Consider the following 17973-nt stretch of genomic DNA (forward strand, 5'->3'; position numbering starts at 1 on the left):
GTTAGTTTGTCACTGCAGACAGCGTTTTCGGCTCTGAGTGCTATTTATTTTATAAATTTGTTTGTTTCCCTTGATTTATCCCTGTGCGAAATCTGTTTTCGAATCGAGCATTTGCGTATTCTTTCTATTTAATCTTGTGACAGCTCTAAGTCCATAACCTGTAATATAACATTCATAGCCGCCCATATGATTTCAGTTGATGCTATATTGAAAGCTATGCAGCTGATGCTTAGAGTTTGTGGCGTCCTGTGTGAACGGTAGCTGACGATGCTACTACAGAAAGTCACAAACAGTGGCACCACAATAATTGCGTGTGTGAACTTGAGTTAAAAAACCGGGGAATAAAATGTCGTCGTACAACGCGCACTTCAAGTTAACCTGTGCTTATAGCCTATTCCTTGGTTAACAATCCGTGGATTCATCCCGAGATTGTACAACGGTCCCAAGGAATCGAGTTCCGCTGTAGAAAACAGTTCCAGTTCTCTTCAAACCCCTTTGCCACCTGCATCCACTCGCTTGTTGTTTCAGGAGTCTAGAAACAGATGATGTGTAATTATTACATGTTCTATTTAATTAGCTAGTCACTATCCATTTTATGAGCATTAGAAAAAAAATATTTTATAAGTATATCATTCTGTAAAATGCAGTTTATTTCAATAAAAATTTATTTTCATTGTTGTGTTTTCACATACCTTCAAATAATTTTCCCTTTTCAATACGTCAAAAATGGCTCTACATACGTCAGGTACGATCAGAGAAATCGTGCTGACCGGAATACGAAACAAGTACATCAGGGACTTGTATGAGTCTCCTACAAAGAAAAGATTTCAAAATTTAAACTTGTTTTCGTTCTATGTTTCACACAAATAAACGAAAAGGCCTATTTTATTTGTAGCTCACCTGTAGCTATAAATCGTAGAGTGACAAGCAAACGTTCCTTTGCTGAAATAGCAGTACGGAACTTTGTGTCTCGTTTTGATATGACGGGCGCTATTAATGTCAACAAACACTCCAGATCATTTGAGGACATTCTGCAAAAGTTTTCAAACGTATCCATGCTCTCGATACTAAGTTCTTGCAAAAGGTTATTATAGGCACCATATTGCGATCTTCTCATTATCCATTCTCTAACCCAAATACTTCTCTTTTTCTTTTTCACGTTTTTCATTACAATTACAAGAGCTGCAGCATATCTCACACGCCTACTTGTCATTTTATACTTCGGCAGACACTCGTAGTGGTACTGAAAGCATATGTAAACAGTATCTGCAACTTGTTGACGCAAGTTTCTTGCCAAAGAACTTGCGGAAGAATCTTGCTTAATTCTTGCGTTGTGGTGTAAACACAGCCGCAAGCGGATCGTAATAACTTGCAGCAATAATTTCTGCAAGCGACTTGCTAGTGTAAACCCAGCTTAAGCGATTGTGCTCACTGACTCTAAAGTAGATATCTATGGGCCATTCCAGAGATCTTTCTACTCAATGCTTCAATTCAAAGATAGTAGTGTGTTGTGTATAGAGGCATTTAAATCAGGGAGAGGGAACATAAAGTGAAATGAGTGGTTTAATGTGTAGCAGGGTGTTTCAATCAGTTGACAGTTGTTGGAGCTTAAGGACTGTGACAATAATGTCCAGGCAACTTCGTTTTTCCGCTTGCCATTGCAATTCGGTGGATGGTAAAGAAGTATCAAAAGATAAACAAGGTGTGGAAATTGACTTGTAAACTTAATTACATAAATCTTTCTGCACTCGAAGTTGTCGAACTAAATTGTGTTTTATTAAGCCCGTTTTGTGTACAAATAATTTAGGCTAGGGTGTGGTGGTGGACTTCCGCCTGAAACCCTAGCTGTGATGAGAGTCCAATCTGTAGCGTAGTCAGAGATCCAGGTTAAGTTCATAGGTGATAATTTTGTCGTAAAAGTTACGTATTGGACTGCCACTTGTAGTTTCGGCAGTTGGTGTACGAGCTACTTAGTTTTTCAGTGTGGCGCATACGAAAACATTAGGCCTCGCTACCGGTGAATTTGTCACCATGACCTTTTATTTGGCCTTCACATTCGTTGGCTTCCCCAACTCTCACCTTTCAAAGTAAGCTAGAGCTCTGCCTGAGCCACAGATCAGTCTGTCACCACAAGTAAGATGGGGGAGGGGGTGTTTGCAGTGGTAAGTAAGCTTACACCAAATTGTCACCTTTTAACCTGTTCTAGACTTGTGACTATGCTAAGCCCAGTCTGTCACCATAACCAAGACTGGAGAGAGAGAGGAGGGGGGGCGGGCGGCGGTGGGGGAGAGGAGGTGGAGGTAATGGTGCAATACAACAAGCTATCCATTTCGGTTGGAGTTGGCGAAGACAGTAGATGTGAATAGCAAGATCTTTCCATTCACTGAGACATGTTTCTTCTTCACTGTGCTGTCATTGTGCCTGTGCTTATGGTTTATATACGATGTTAAATTTTGACAGTACTGACAGCTAGTCGTCATTTTTTTTTTCTGTGTGTCTCACTGTGTCGTGCCCTTATTGTATAGTATTGATTGTAATATTCACCTAATTAGAATATGAAGAAATCCTCCTGTTGGTGTGCTTTGTTGATAATTACATCCCATCTGGTCATTTTGTAGTTAGATGGATGGAATGTAATATGAATCATTTAAAAATATTGAATGTTAGTTTTGAGGTACTTACAAAATATACAGAAAATTGATAGCCTCACTTTGTGTATCATTATTCAGTGGTTGAGGAGGTGTGTAGTGAGGATTCGGTGCAAGCAGGATATCAAGAATGAACTACCATTTTTCCTTGTATATGTAGTGTAAGAAATGTGTCTTAGCCACAGCAACCACTCAAATATGACAACTGCTGTTACATCATGATTGTATTACGGTTTTACATTGGCCTCACAGGATTCATTGGTGGTGGTGGTGGTGGTGGTGGTGGTGGTGGTGGTGGTGGTGGTGAGTGCTATGGCTTTAGAGCTTTTTTGAGTTACAGATTACAAGAACTGTATTGTGAAAAACATTACTGGCAATAGTTTCTTTCACTTCAAGAAGATGTCATATTCTCAGATTTTTATATGTAGCGCTCTTCGCATTTGTGTAAACATGGAATCAGATTTTTGGCATAATCTGAGAATTCGTTCCTGCAGTAGGCTAGTTAATCTCCAAACATTGTAGTGTTGGAAGTTTTTCTGTTTTGTTACCAAGACCTCTGATAAGAGTAAATACACTGTTGAAGTGTCCCTTGATAATTGCTGCTTCATTTCAGAAAGCATAAAAATATGATACAGACAGTGTTTCGCAATGTGAGGTTCAGGTGGACAAGTTCTTTTCAAGTATGTCTATAGACAGTGGTTGGTCAAACTATCACTTTTAGGTCTGTTCCAGCTGACTGTTGCATTTGGATCACCCCCGCCTATGGATTCTGGAGTGTATCTGTTTCTATAACTCCCCATAATAGCTGTGAACACTATCATGGTAGTTGATTGTATGCTTTCATAAAGCTTGCTCTTCGTTACATGAGCAAACACTGATTTCTTTTTTCATGTTTTGTTCACAACACTGGGGTGTACTTTGTTGTACCATGATGTGTTGTGTGACATCATTGAGCTGTGGTGTGTTTGTTTTGGAGTGGAAGTGAAATGTTGTTGTAGAGGGTGTGTTGTTTTGAAGAGGTGGTGTTCTGTAGGGATTATTTTATTGGTGTACTTGTCTAGGTTTGAGCTGTACAGCTTCTGTGGAAATTGGGGGTACCAGATTTTGTAGCTATGGAGGGGTGGGGGGGGGTGGCAGGAGGAGTGTTAATTGGTATCGTGGCCTTGGATTGGTTATGTAGGAGTTTATTGATATCCTGGTCTAGGGTTGAGCTATGTGGGTTAACTGCAGTTCGGGATATCGTGTGTTTTGTAAGATTGTGTTATGTTTTATTATTTATCAGTTTCAAGTGTTTTGGTTTTTAGAGAGTGCACTTCAAATTGTGTTATTGTATTATTGAATTCCTAGTTTGCCCTCTGCCACGAAAAACTAACTCTTTCCTGTGGTTGTCCTACTGATTTCATTGGGTTTAGTTGCTGAAATGGTTCAAGTGGTGTTTACATTTTTGCGGGTGTTAAGATTGATGTTTTGGTGGTCATGTTGGACACTCTCAAAATAAGGGGTTCTTGGCATGGTGACATTGTTGGTCAAGGCAGATGTTTGGTGTCACAGTCTCCGGGAATCCCCGACACTGTTATAAAGACAAATTAAATAAGAACACAGTACTGTTGCTCGTGTGTTTAATGTTGTGGTGGTTGCCCTCACATTTTGTATAGTCATTTCAGCTGTTCAGTTGTATGGTGCCTGTGTGCATAATAGGTCAGTTTTCCTGCGTTGTATTGTTACTGTAACATTTAAACATGATGGAAGTTAAAGGAGGAAAATGGTCAGGGAATGTTGAAAATTGATGGAAGTCATTTCTTTTAGACATAAGACTTTGCTGATGAAGTAGTTTGCTTAATTTGCTATCTTGACATCAATTTTCAAAGAGCACTATGTTGAATTTTTACAAGAAGCATTCTGGATACTGCAATAGTATGAGAAGGGAAGTTCCTACTAACCATATAGCGAAGATGCTGAGTCACAGATAGGCACAACAAAAAGATTTTCATACTTAAAGCTTTTGGCCACACACGCACCTACGCATGACTGCAGTCTCAGGCAACTGAAACTGCACTGCAAGCAGCAGCACAAGTGCATGGTGGGAGTGGCGACTGGGTGGGGGAAAGGGAGGAGGGTAGGGTGTGGAGTGGGAGGGATAGTATGGTGGGGATAGCAGACAGTGAAGTGCTCCAGGTTGGGTGGTGAGCAGGAGGGAGTGGGGGGCAAAGTAGCGGATAAGGAGAGAAATAGATAAAAAATAATAAAACAAAATAAAATAAATAAATAAAAAAGACTGGAATGATGGCTGTGTAGTGCTGGAATGGGAGAACGGAAGGGACTGGATGGGTGAGGACAGTGACTAACGAAGGTTGAGGCCAGGAGGGTTACAGGAATGTAGGATTTATTGCAGGGAAAGTTCTCACCTGTGCATTTCAGAAAAGCTGGTGTTGGTGGGAAGGATCCATATGGCACAGGCTGTGAAGCAGTCGTTAAAATGAAGGTTGCTATGTTTGGCAGCGTGTTCAGCAACAGGGTGATCCACTTGTTTCTTGGCCACAGTTTGTTGGTGGCCATTCATGTGGACATACAGCTTGTTGGTTGTCGTGCCTACATAGAATTCAGCACAGTGGTTGCAGCTTAGCTTGTAGATCATGTCAGTAACTGGACTGGAGTAGGTGGTGGTGAGAGGGTTGACAAAGGCCAATGGCCAAAAGCTCAAAGTATGGAAATCTTTTTGTTGTGCCTATCTGCGACCCAGCAATCCACTATATGGTGAGTAGCAACTTTCCTTCTCAGAATATTGTTGCATTCCATCCTGGATTTTCCATTGTTTGATTCTTGTCTGACGGCTTTTCTTCAATTCTAATCCAGTGATTTTCTCGTTTGTTACTATTTTCTTTTGCTCCACTATACTCAATGTTCATCCTCTTTCTCTTGTTGCCTTACAAACTGCAGTGCTTGCTCTACTTGTGAGCCACACTGTATCAACCGTCTCGGCCACACACTACAGATGGCTACAAAATCACGCTGATTGTTAGTGCAGCATCTTGTGTCCCACATTACTCCTGCCAATATAATTAATCCTAAACTTTCAAATTGATCATTCTCCCTGTATCATTTCACGTATTTTTGCATGTTTACTCCTGCACCATTCTAGTGCCACACAATATTGTATCTCATCCTACAAACCCCTCCCCACACCCGACACTTTCTCCATTCTATCTCAGTTCGCACCCACTAATTCCACCATCCAGTCACATCTACCATCCCCCTTCTTCACACTTATTCACCCTCAGACCTACCAACTACAGTAATATTATATTTATTTTTTATTTTCTATCAGTTATTCTTTACTTTGATCCTTGTGACTTCTCGCCAATTTTAGCGAGTTTTAGCTTTTCGCTATCATCGACTCCCTCCCTCAAATTTTATCTTGTTCCCCCTTTTGCATCCATTTCATCCCTTTCATATATTTTCACATGTATTTGGGTGTGTTTTTGCAAAATTTTGCAGACATTATTTTACATTATTTACATATTTTTTCGCATTTTTCTACCACCAATGATCCTTGCTCCTTCCATCTGCAGCAATACAGAAAAGTCTCCTTATCCCTAGCCAGATCCCAGTCATGCGTACTGTTCCTCTGTTGTTGCTTGGCTCATGGAATCCCCTCTAATGGCCTTACCATCAAATTACCCATCACTGGCTGCCACCCCTCCTTCCACAATGACCTCCCGTTCAAATTCTGCCAGTCCTTAGCACTCGCCAACATAGTCCTGCAAAACCATATCAACCAAGCCCAAACCTCCTTGTAGTATCCTCTCTCCATCCACAAGATTCTCCTGCTATGCAATCCCAAATTTCTGGTACCAACAACATACATTGAAACTCTTTCCCTGCAGGAACTTGAGCAACATACATAACGCCACCCCAAAAAGCTCTCCATCCTTCTCACTTCCTACTCCTGCCTTGGAGTGCCACTGTCCACCACCTCTACAACCTCCAAACCTCCCTCATGCCCCCTCATAGCTGACAAACCCTGCCCCGCAGACCTTCTACACCTACCCCATCCTCCAAAACTCCCTCCCACCACCACACAGAATCCAGAACCTCAATAGACCTGCAACACACAGTCGTGAACCTTTCCTCCAAAAGCCTTAGCCCCACAGAAATATCAATCCTTTCCAAAGGCCTCACCATTTTCCCACTCTCATATTCAGTCATGCAGGACTTAATAAAGACCTTCTCTCCTTCTCCCAGTCCCTACAGTAGAAACAATTTTTCGCCGCCACCCCTACCAATAAGACTCAACCAAAGACCAATATTGAACCTTGCCTAACTCAGTTCACGCCTTCAACCAACCGTGATCCACCCCCACTGCCACCAAACCAACCCTGTTAACTATACAGAGTTTCTTAACCTCAAACTGTGCCTCACCATCATTCCCCAAATCCCTCAACATGCTGGCTAACCTTACATCCACAGAAAGAACCACAGTCCACCACCTAAAAACTGATTCTGACATTTTAATCCTGCCTGCGGACAAAGGCTACACCACTGTTGTTCTGAACCACAAGGATTACCTGGCTGAAGGACTCTGCCAGTTGTCGGATACTTCCACTTACAAACGTTGCCAGAATGACATCATTCCAGTAATCCAACTGAATATTCAGTCACTACCCAAACCCTTAGCCCCATCCCAGAATCTCTCCTTGGAGTCTATCTCTGTACTCACCCTTACCACTCCCTGCACTCCTACCTTCTACATGCTTCCTAAAGTCCATAAACCTAACCACTCAGGACGTCCCATTGTGGCCAGTTACTGTGCCCCCATTGAGAGAATCTCTGCTCTCGTAGACCAACACCTTCAACCTGTTACCCAGAAACTACCCTCCTATATAAAAGATACCAACCATTTCCTCCATTCCATAGTTCCTGTCCCTTTACCACACGGTGCCCTGCTCGTCACTATTGATGCCACCTCCATGTACACTAACATTCGTAATGCCCATGGCCTTGCTGCTATTGAACAATAGTTTTCCCAACACCCGACAGATTCGAAACCAAACTCCTTTATAGTTGCCATGACCAACTATATCCTCACCCTCAATTACTTCTCCTTCGAAAGCATTACCTACAAACAAATCCAGGGTACGGCTATGGGCATCCGCATGGCACCATCCTATGCCAACCTATTTCTACATCTAAATCCATAATCCGCAAGTCACCTGACGGTGTGTGGCGGAGGGTACTTTGAGTACCTCTATCGATTCTCCCTTCTATTCCAGTCTCGTATTGTTTATGGAAAGAAAGATTGTCGGTATGCGTCTGTGTGGGCTCTAATCTCTCTGATTTTATCCTCATGGTCTCTTCGTGAGATATACGTAGGCGGGAGCAATATACAGCTTGACTCCTTGGTGAAGGTATGTTCTCGAAACTTTAACAAAAGCCCGTACCGAGCTACTGAGTGTCTCTCCTGCAGAGTCTTCCACTGGAGTTTATCTATCATCTCCGTAACGCTTTCGCGATTACTAAATGATCTTGTAACGAAGTGCACTGCTCTCCGTTGGATCTTCTCTATCTCTTCTATCAACCCTATCTGGTACGGATCCCACACTGGTGAGCAATATTCAAGCAGTGGGCAAACAAGTGTACTATAAACTACTTCCTTTGTTTTCGGATTGCATTTCCTTAGGATACTTACAATGAATCTGTCTGGCATCTGCTTTACCGACAATCAACTTTATATGATCATTCCATTTTAAATCACTCCTAATGCCTACTCCCAGATAATTTATGGAATTAACTGCTTTCAGTTGCTGACCTGCTGTATTGTAGCTAAATGATAAAGGATCTTTCTTTCTATGTATTCGCAGCACATTACACTTGTCTACATTGAGATTCAATTGCCATTCCCTGCACTGTGCGTCAATTCGTTGCATGGCACGAGCCATCTAGAGGAATCCTTTCTAAGTACCCAGAATCTTAAACCCCCTACCTGGTTCAGATTCATTGATTGAGATTTTTGCTATCTGGATCGAAGGTGATGACTCCCTATCCATATTCCTCCAGAACCTCAACAACTTATCCTCCATTTGCTTCACCTGGTCCTACTCAACCCAACAAGCCACCTTCCTAGATGTTGACCACCACCTTGAAGATCGCTACATCAGTACCTCCGTCTATATCACATCTACTGACCATCAGCAATACCTCCACTTAGACAGCTGCCACCCGTTCTATACCCTTCCGTGCAGCTTGACCACCCGTTGTCGTTGCATGTGCAGTGACGAGGGTCTCGCTGAAGCCTTCATTGACGATAATTATCCTCCCAACTGTGTACAAAAACAAATATGCCGTGCCTTATATTTCCAGTCTCCCACCACTTCCAAAAGCCCCAACGTCCAGCCACTGAGGAGCATTCCCCTCGTAATTCAGTACCCCCCAGGACTTGAGCAACTAAATTACGTTCTTTGCTAGGGTTTCAATTACCTGTTGTTGTGCTCCGAAATGAGAAATGTCCTGCCCCTATCCTTCCCACCCCTCCCACATGGGAATTCCGCTGACCACCAAACCTACACAATATACTCACCCATCCTTACACAACCCTTGCTCCCAATCCCTTACCTCATGGCTCATACCCCTGTAATAGACCTAGATGCAAGACATGTCCCATACATCCTCCTACCACCACCTACTCCAGTCCGGTCACTGACATCACCTATCCCATCAAAGGCAGGGATACCTGTGAAACCAGTCATGTGGTCTAAAAGCTAAGCTGCCACCACTGTGCTGCATTCTATGTAGGCATGACATCCAACAAGCTGTCTGTCCGCATGAATGGCCACCAACAAACTGTGGCCAAAAAACATGTTGTCTACTCTGTTGCTGAACACACTGCCAAACATGATATCCCTCATCTCAATGGCTGCTTCACAGCCTGTGCCATACGAATCCTTCCCACCAACACCAGCTTTTCTGAACTGCGCAGGTGGGAACTTTCCATGCAATACATCCTATGTTCCTGTAACCCTCCTGGCCTCAACCTTCATTAGTCGCTGTCTTCACCCATCCAGTCCCTTCCCTGCTTCCATTCCAGCTCTACACAGCCATCATCCATCACCACATCCAGTCTTTTTATTTTATTTTCTTAAATTTATTTCTCTCCTTTTCCACTACTCTCCCTCTCCCCACCTATCCCCTGCCCGCTGCCCAACCTGCAGCAGTTTCACTGTCTGCCACCCCCACCCCCCGCCATTCCCCCGCCCCAGCCTCCTCCTTTCCCCCACCCAGTTGCCACTCCCATCATGCACTGGTACTGCTGCTCGCAGTGTGGTTTCAGTTGCATGAGACTGCAGTCGTGTGTGTGTGTGTGTGTGTGTGTGTGTGTGTGTGTGTGTGTGTGTGTTTTGCATGGATGGGTGTGTATTGGGATCTATTGTTGACGAAAGCCGCTGGCTGAAAGCTTTAACTGTGAAAATCTTTTTGTTGTGCCTATCTACGACTCAGCATCTCCGCTATGTGGTGAGTAGCAACTTTCCTTCTCACAATATTGTTACATTCAATCCTAGATTTTCCATTGTTTGATTCTGGCTACTGCAGTGTACTTTGGAAAAGGTGGATGAGAAACTCATATCAAGTTATTGTTTAATTGAAGATGATAGTTTTTTGTGGCGTATAGCATTACAAAAGAAAGTAAGTCAGTTGGGACAGTGGGTTCTAGAAATACGTGCTTAATGTGGCTAAAATCATCTGTCCAAACAAAAATGTTTTGGAACAGATCAGCTTCAAACATCTCATTACTTTATAAAAGAAGTAACATGTCAATATTTGACAGTCAACGTGTATGTGAGAAAAAGGAAAACTGAAGAGTGTTGCTTCTGAAGGGTCTCTGGATTTAACCTTTAACTGATGACTAACTGACAACCTCAGCTGCCGACAGGTGTTGATGTTATACCTCGATGTGGACAGCTGAAAATGTGTGCCCCGACCAGGACTCGAACCCAGGATCTCCTGCTTACATGGCAGACGCTCTATCCATCTGAGCCACCGAGGACACAGATGAATAGCGCGACTGCAGGGACTTATCCCTTGCGCTTCCCGTGAGACTCACATTCCCAACTGTCCACAATTCTACATATGTATTGTACCTTATAGACATTTGCCCACCCACTCATTACTCACACACGCTTTGGCGATTCCCGTAAGAGACAGTTGGGAATGTGAGTCTCACGGGAAGCGCAAGGGATAAGTCCCTGCAGTCGCGCTATTCATGTGTGTCCTCGGTGGCTCAGATGGATAGAGCGTCTGCCATGTAAGCAGGAGATCCCGGGTTCGAGTCCTGGTCGGGGCACACATTTTCAACTGTCCACATCGAGGTATAACATCAACACCTGTTGGCAGCTGAGGTTGTCAGTTAGTCATCATTTATTCCATGGAAAAGCTGCACGGTCATCAACAGCAACTGTTCTTTCGAGAATAAGTTTCTGTCTTCATATATTAACCTTTAACATTAAACTTGATAAGTGAGAACTGTTTTTTATACATACATTAGTTCTGTTACTTTAAAGATTTTTTCATATTTGCTTCATGCAGCATTTTGTTAGATCACAAACAAGAGTGTGTGGTGTAGAGGGGAAGTCTGTCCAGTGCATGGACAGCTGGTTGGTAGTCAAAGCAACATAAAAAGCTGTGCCCCTCTCATATTTAAGTACTAATAAGGAGAGGTCCTCAGGAATGGGACTGACTTTTCGAAGCCACGTAAATGATGGTGTAGGAAAGAGTCCAGGTATCAGACCTTGCAGCCATTAACCCTGGTGGGCCCTCATGTATGAGTAATCAATGAAAAAGAATATCGAGATTTCTCTTGATTGACTAGAGCCTCCGAAGTAACATTAAATTCATAACAGCACTGTAGTGCAGAGGTTAAGCTATTTGTCTGGCAAGTTGAAGGTATACAGATAGCCTTACTGTAGGTGCAACCACAACAGAGGGGGATCTGTTTAGGGGCCAAACATACATGCGGTTCCTGAAGAGGTACAGCAGTCTTTACAGTACTTGCAGGGGCAACAGTCAGGATGATTGACTGATCTGGCCTTGTAACATTAACCAAAATGGCCTTGCTGTGCTGGTTCTGCAACAGCTGAAAGCAAGGGGAAACAACAGCTGTAATTTTTCCCGAAGGCACACAGCTTTACTGCTTTGTTGAATGATGATGGTGTACTCTTGGGTAATATATTCCGGAGGTAAAATAGCCCCCATTCGGATCTCTGGGCGAGGAATTCACAGGACGACGTTATTAGGAGAAAGAAATACTGGCGATCTGTGGATTGGGGCATTGAATGTCAGATCCTTTAATCGGGTAGGTAGGTTAGAAAATTTGAAAAGGGGTATGGATAGGTTAAGGTTAGATATAGTAGGAGTTAGTGAAGATTGGTGGCAGGAAGAATAAAACTTATGGCCAGGTGAATACAGAGTTACAAATACAAAATCAAATAGGGGTAATTCAGGAGTATGTTTAATAATAAATAAAAAACAGCTTAGTGAACGCATTATTATAGCCAAGATAGACACGAAGCCAATGCCTACCACAGTAGTACTAGTTTATATGCCAACTAGCTCCACAGATGACGAAGATATTGAAGAAATGTATGATGAGGTAAAAGAAATAAATCAGATAGTGAAGGGAGACAAATATTTAATACTCGTGGAAGACTGTAATTCGATAGTAGGAAAAGGAAGAGATGCAAAGTAGTAGGTGGATGTGGAGTGGAGGTAAGGAATGAAAGAGGAAGCCACCTGGGAGAATTTTGCACAGTGCTTTGCACTCTTCTGCCGTAATGTTGTTCTTTGGTATTCTTGCTTTCTTTAGTACCCTGCTGGTCTCCCTGGCACTGTTCAACCTCTGTGATGACAAGGGTATAGTGGTCTTAGCAGCAGACAAAAGGAATGCGACAGTCCTACTGAACTCAGAAGATTACTCACAGAAGATAGACACCTTACTACAAGATCCAGCATACAAAGAAGTGGGGAAAGACGCAACTGCATCTGTTACACACAAGACCATCTATCTCCTCAACAGCTTACGACTTGACAGAAACACCATCAGGAAGCTTTACCCTCTGGGCACCGGCTCCACCACGACTGTATATCCTCCCAAAGATCCATAAGGAGAAAGTCCCACTACATCCTGTACCAAACACCATAAATTCTTCGATGTATGGTGTAGCCAAGCACCTAGCACAGCTGTTAAAACCACTCGTGGGTCACTGCCCTCACCATGTCAAGAACTCGACCGAATTTGTTAAGGTGCTCAAAGTGTTATGCCTGGACGAGAAGGATCTACTAGTCAGCTTTGATGTCACTTCTCTTTTCACCCAGGTGCCGCTGGATGATTCCTTAGCTCTACTCGAAGATCACCTCGATGAGGACATACTCAGACTCTTTCATCTCGTGTTAACCACAAAGTACTTCAAATGTTGTAGGAAATTCTATGCACAAAAAGATAGTGTTGCCATGGGTTCCCCCCTGGCCCCAGGTATTGTCAACTTTCAAGATGTGGCACTGAACACCGCCCGCCATAAACCAAAGGTGTTCTACAGATACGTAGACGACACTTCTGTAGTGTGGCCCCAAGGCAAGGAAAAACTAAGAGTTCTTACGCCATCTCGCTGGCATACATGACAGCATCAAATTCACCACGGACATAGAAGAGAATGGCTGCCTTCCCTTCTTGGATATTTTGATCAAGAAAAATCCGGACGGTATGTTGGGACACTCGGTCTACAGGAAGAAGATGCACATGGACTTGTATTTCAATGCTTGGAGCTGCCACCATCCAGCACAACGTAACTCAGTACTGAACACCTTGGTACAAAGAGCCAGATTGATCTGTGACAGCGAGATTTTTAAAGAACGGCTACACAGAGACACAAATAAGGCACGCCTTGCATGCAGACCAGAGGGGGGAGGAGAAACCAGAAGAAGACGAAGCAAAACATGGCGTTTCTGCTATTTGCTGGACCAACAACAACCAAGATTGCAAGAATATTAAAGAAGCATGAAATAACGACCATCTTTTGCACACCAAAAAAATTTAAAGATATACTTGGCTCAACCAAAGACCAGCTGGAGTTGCAGACAACGGGCATTTACAGTATTGAGTGCGAATGTGGGATGGAATATATCAGGGGCGCACACAAAGATATATCTCCCAGTGCTGTACTGAACACATAAGGAACATACGACTAGGACAGACAAACAAGTCCATGGTAACAGAACTTAGCATTATTGAGGGACACACCTTTGAATTCGAAAAAACTTAGATGATGTGCAGCGCCAATGGTTTGTGGGACTCAGTTTCGAAAGAGGCAGTAGAGATATGTCTGCACAACAATTTAGTAAACAGGGATAGTGGTTTTCAGTTCAGTGCAGTGTGGAATCCCACAATTGACAAAATATGTCGGAAACGCTTCAGTCTGAAGGCAGTGGTGTCCGCAGACAGATTGGATAGCCACCGGGTCTCGACACCGACTGTATGGTGGGTGCCCCCACCTCCACCGATGCGGTACCCCCTTCCAGAGGAACGTGATTGGCTGGCACTGGCATACAGTAGTGGATGACGGCCAGGAAGCTATATAGATATGCAGAACACAGCATCCCGACACTTCGCCAGAAGATGATGGGTACAAAACTCATTGAAACATTGCAACAAGATGACACCACCACTCGGTTGATAACACGAGAAGAATTTATCGGTGGAATACTCAGAGAAAGACTGCAATTCCATTATCCTCATGTTGCTTTTATTGATGTTCATCTTATATTGTCCTTTCAAGACACTGTCCATTCCGTTCAGCTGCTCTTCCAGGCCCTTTGCTGTGTCTGACAGAATTACAATGTCATCGGCAATCTTCAAAGTTTCTATTTCTTCTCCATGGATTTTAATTCCTACTCCGAATTTTTCTTTTGTTTCCTTCAGGGCTTGCTCAATATACAGATTGAATAACATCGGGGATAGGCTACAACCCTGTCCCACTCCCTTCCCAACCACTGCTTCCCTTTCATGCCCCTCAACTCTTGCAACTGCCATCTGGTTTCTGTACAAATTGTAAATAGCCTTTCGCTCCCTGTATTTTACCCCTGCCACCCTCAGAATTTGAAAGAGAGGATTTCTGTCTATATTGTCAAAAGCTTTTTCTAAGTCTTCAAATGCTAGAAACGTAGGTTTGCCTTTCTTAACCTATCTTTGAAGATAAGTTGTAGGGTCAGTATTACCTCAAGTGTTCCAGTATTTCTACGGAATCCAAAGTGATCTTCCCCGAGGTCGGTGTCTGCTAGTTATTCCATTTGTCTGTAAAGAATTTGCATTAGTATTTTGCAGCCATGACTTATTAAACTGATAGTTCAGTAATTTTCACATCTGTCAACACCTGCTTTCTTTGGGATTGGAATTATTATATTCTTCTTGACGTCTGAGGGTATTTCGCCTGTCTCATACATCTTGCTCACCAGATGGTAGTTTTGTTAGGGCTGGCTCACCCAAGGCTGTTAGTAGTTCTATTGGAATGTTTTCTACTCCTGTTGCCTTCTTTAGACTTGGGTCTTTCAGTGCTCTGTCAAACTATTCTCACAGTATCATATCTCCCATTTCATCTTCATCTACATCTTCTTCCATTTCCATTATGTTGTCCTCGAGTACATCGCCGTTGGATAGACCCTCTATCTACTCATTCCACTTTTCTGCCTCCCCTTCTTTGCTCAGAAATGGTTTTCCATCTGAGCTCTTGATATTCATACAAGTGGTTCTCTTTTCTCCAAAGGTCTCTCCAATTTTCCTGTAGGCAGTGTCTCTTACCCCTAGTGGGATATGCCTCTACATCCTTAAATTTGTCCTCTAGCCATCCCTGCTTAGCCATTTTGCACTTCCTGTCGATCTCACTTTGAGACGTTTGTATTCCTTTTTGCCTACTTCATTTACTGCATTTTTATATTTTCTCCTTTCATCAATTAAATTCAATATATCTTCTGCTACCCAAGGATTTCTACTAGCCCTCGTCTTTTTACCTACTTGATCCTCTGCTGTCTTCACTATTTCATCCCTCAAAGCTACCCATTCTTCTTCTACTGTATTTCTTTCCCCCGTTTCTGTCAATTGTTCCCTTATGCTCTCCCTGAAACTCTGTACAACCTCTGGTTCTTTCAGTTTATCCAGGTCCCATCTCCTTAAATTCCCACCTTTTTGCAGTTTCTTCAGTTTTAATCTACAGTTCATAACCAATAGATTGCTGTCAGAGTCCACATCTGCCCCTGGAAATGTCTTAAAATTTAAAACCTGGTTCTTAAATCTCTGTCCTACCATTATGTAATCTATCTGAAACCTTGCAGTATCTCCAGGCCTCTTCCAAGTATACAACCTTCTTTCATGATTCTTGAACCAAGTGTTAGCTATGATTAAGTTATGCTCTGTGCAAAATTCTACAAGGCGGCTTCCTCTTTCATTCCTTACCCCCACTCCACATTCACCTACTCCTTTGCCTCTCTTCCTTTTCATACTATCGAATTCTGGTGACCCATGACTATTAAATTTTCATCTCCTTTCACTATCTGAATGATTTCTTTTATCTCATCATATGTTTCATCAATCTGTTTGTCATCTGTGGAGCTAGTTGGCGTATAAACTTGTACCACTGTGGAAGGCATGGACTTCGTGTCTATCTTGGCCACAATAATGCATTCACTATGCTGTTTGTAGTAGTTTACCTGCACTCCTATTTTTTTATTCCTTATTATGCCTACTCCTGCATTACCCCTATTTGATTTTGTATTTATAACCCTGTACTCACCTGACCAAAAGTCTTGTTCCTCCTGCCACCGAGCTTCACTAATTCCCACTATATCTAGCTTTAACCTATCCATTTCCCTTTTTAAATTTTCTAACCTACCTGCCCAATTAAGGGATCTGACATTCCATGCTCCGATCCATGGAACGCCAGTTTCCTTTCTCTGGATAACAGCATCCTCCTGAGTAGTCCCCACCTGGAGATCCGAATGGGGGACTATTTTACCTCCAGAATATTTTACCCAAGGGGACGCCATCATCATTTTACCATACAGTAAAGCTGCATTCTCTTGGGAAAAGTTAAGTCTGTAGTTTCCCCTTGCTTTCAGCTGTTCACAGTACCAGCACAGCAAGGCTGGTTTGGTTAGTGTTACAAGGCCAGATCAGTCCATCATCCAGACTGCTGCCCCTGCAACTACTGAAAAGGCTGCTGTCCCTCTTCAGGAACCACACGTTTGTGTGGCTTCGCAACAGATACCCCTCCGTTGTGGTGTCACCTATGGTACGGCTCTTTGTATCGCTGAGGCAAGCAAGCCTCCCCACCAACGGCAAGGTCCATTTCTATATTAGAAAGTATTAATGATAATAGGAAGAAAATTTTGGCAGTTACTGGCAGTTTGTACACTATGTACTCACATATTTCTGGAAAGAAAAATCACAAGATACCTGAAAAGTAATAGACATAACACAGTGACTAATAGCTGACAGTAACGAACATAGTAGAATCCACATTTTATTTGTGGTCACCTATAGTGTTGGTTTACGCAACTCTTCCCTGCATTATACACTTCTTTCAAGATGAGTCCTTTTTTTCTCATATTATTTCTGAAAACAGTGAAGGTATTTTAAATCTGACTCGCAGCTCCAAGGAAATGCATATTATTGTCGCCAAATGTTTTGTTTTATTGAAATAAAATAACAATAGTTGTCTTAATGAAATACACATACCATTTGGCTTGCTTCCTCCATCTAAAAACAGTTCATTACAAAAGGTGTTGATGTTAGTAGTTACCTTCTTCTTTCTTTCTTCTTCTTTTTTTTCCAAACTTGTCTTTACTTACCATTGAGATCTCAAAATTTGTCAGGGAAAAATGCTAAAACTTGTCTGGAAATCGGGGAAATATCAGGAAATTTCACCTGTGGAAGCTTGGGGCAACCCTCAATATGCACATGCACTTTTTCTTTTATTTTTAATCCTTTGTGGAATCATTATAATCATCATGTTAACATCTCTACTTGTTTTCATTTTTTACTTTCTTTTATTCTTTTTTCATTTGGAATCTTGGACAAGATAACAAATTTCCTCATTCAGACAGTTTTCTTACTGTTAGGTTTTGCTGAATGAATACTTTATGATGTCATAAGATGGATCTTAAGAAAACTGGGAATGAATGACTGTTTTATGTAACAAAGCACTCAGTTCAACACTGTGACATGCACTTAAAAGTACAGAATAGGCAAAACTGAGTGTATTTTATGTTGACTCCATGTTAGTTCATCGTT

The 17973-nt window shown here is 42.4% G+C and overlaps 2 protein-coding genes across 2 annotated transcripts in view; one reads left to right on the forward strand and one right to left on the reverse strand.

Moving 5' to 3' along the window:
• Positions 1–418: 418 nt before the first annotated feature.
• On the reverse strand, positions 419–1236 carry LOC126263375 (uncharacterized). The gene is made up of 3 exons (XM_049960467.1): positions 901–1236; positions 693–811; positions 419–532 (listed from the first exon to the last, which is right to left on the reverse strand). The coding sequence occupies exons 1-3, from the start codon at positions 1211–1213 to the stop codon at positions 419–421; spliced, it is 546 nt and encodes a 181-aa protein (XP_049816424.1). The 5' UTR covers positions 1214–1236.
• A 279-nt stretch (positions 1237–1515) lies between these two features.
• LOC126263140 (ATP-dependent RNA helicase DHX30-like) overlaps positions 1516–17973 on the forward strand; it is a 304491-nt gene continuing 288033 nt past the window's right edge. Inside the window, exon 1 of the mRNA XM_049960170.1 lies at positions 1516–1702. Within this exon, the coding sequence (XP_049816127.1) occupies positions 1555–1702 (148 nt within the window). The 5' untranslated portion in view covers positions 1516–1554. The remainder of the gene's footprint in view (positions 1703–17973) is intronic.

Source organism: Schistocerca nitens, chromosome 6 (assembly GCF_023898315.1).
Source record: "Schistocerca nitens isolate TAMUIC-IGC-003100 chromosome 6, iqSchNite1.1, whole genome shotgun sequence".
In the NCBI taxonomy this organism is placed as follows: domain Eukaryota; kingdom Metazoa; phylum Arthropoda; class Insecta; order Orthoptera; family Acrididae; genus Schistocerca; species Schistocerca nitens.

Bases quoted from the DNA above. Each gene is read 5' to 3' on its own strand.
- LOC126263375 (XM_049960467.1), bottom strand. From the start codon at position 1,213: ATGACAAGTAGGCGTGTGAGATATGCTGCAGCTCTTGTAATTGTAATG. The intron at 812-900 runs GTGAGCTACAAA...TTTTCTTTGTAG, and splicing joins TCTACGATTTATAGCTACAG to GAGACTCATACAAGTCCCTG. The intron at 533-692 runs GTATGTGAAAAC...ATCTGTTTCTAG, and splicing joins AAAGGGAAAATTATTTGAAG to ACTCCTGAAACAACAAGCGA.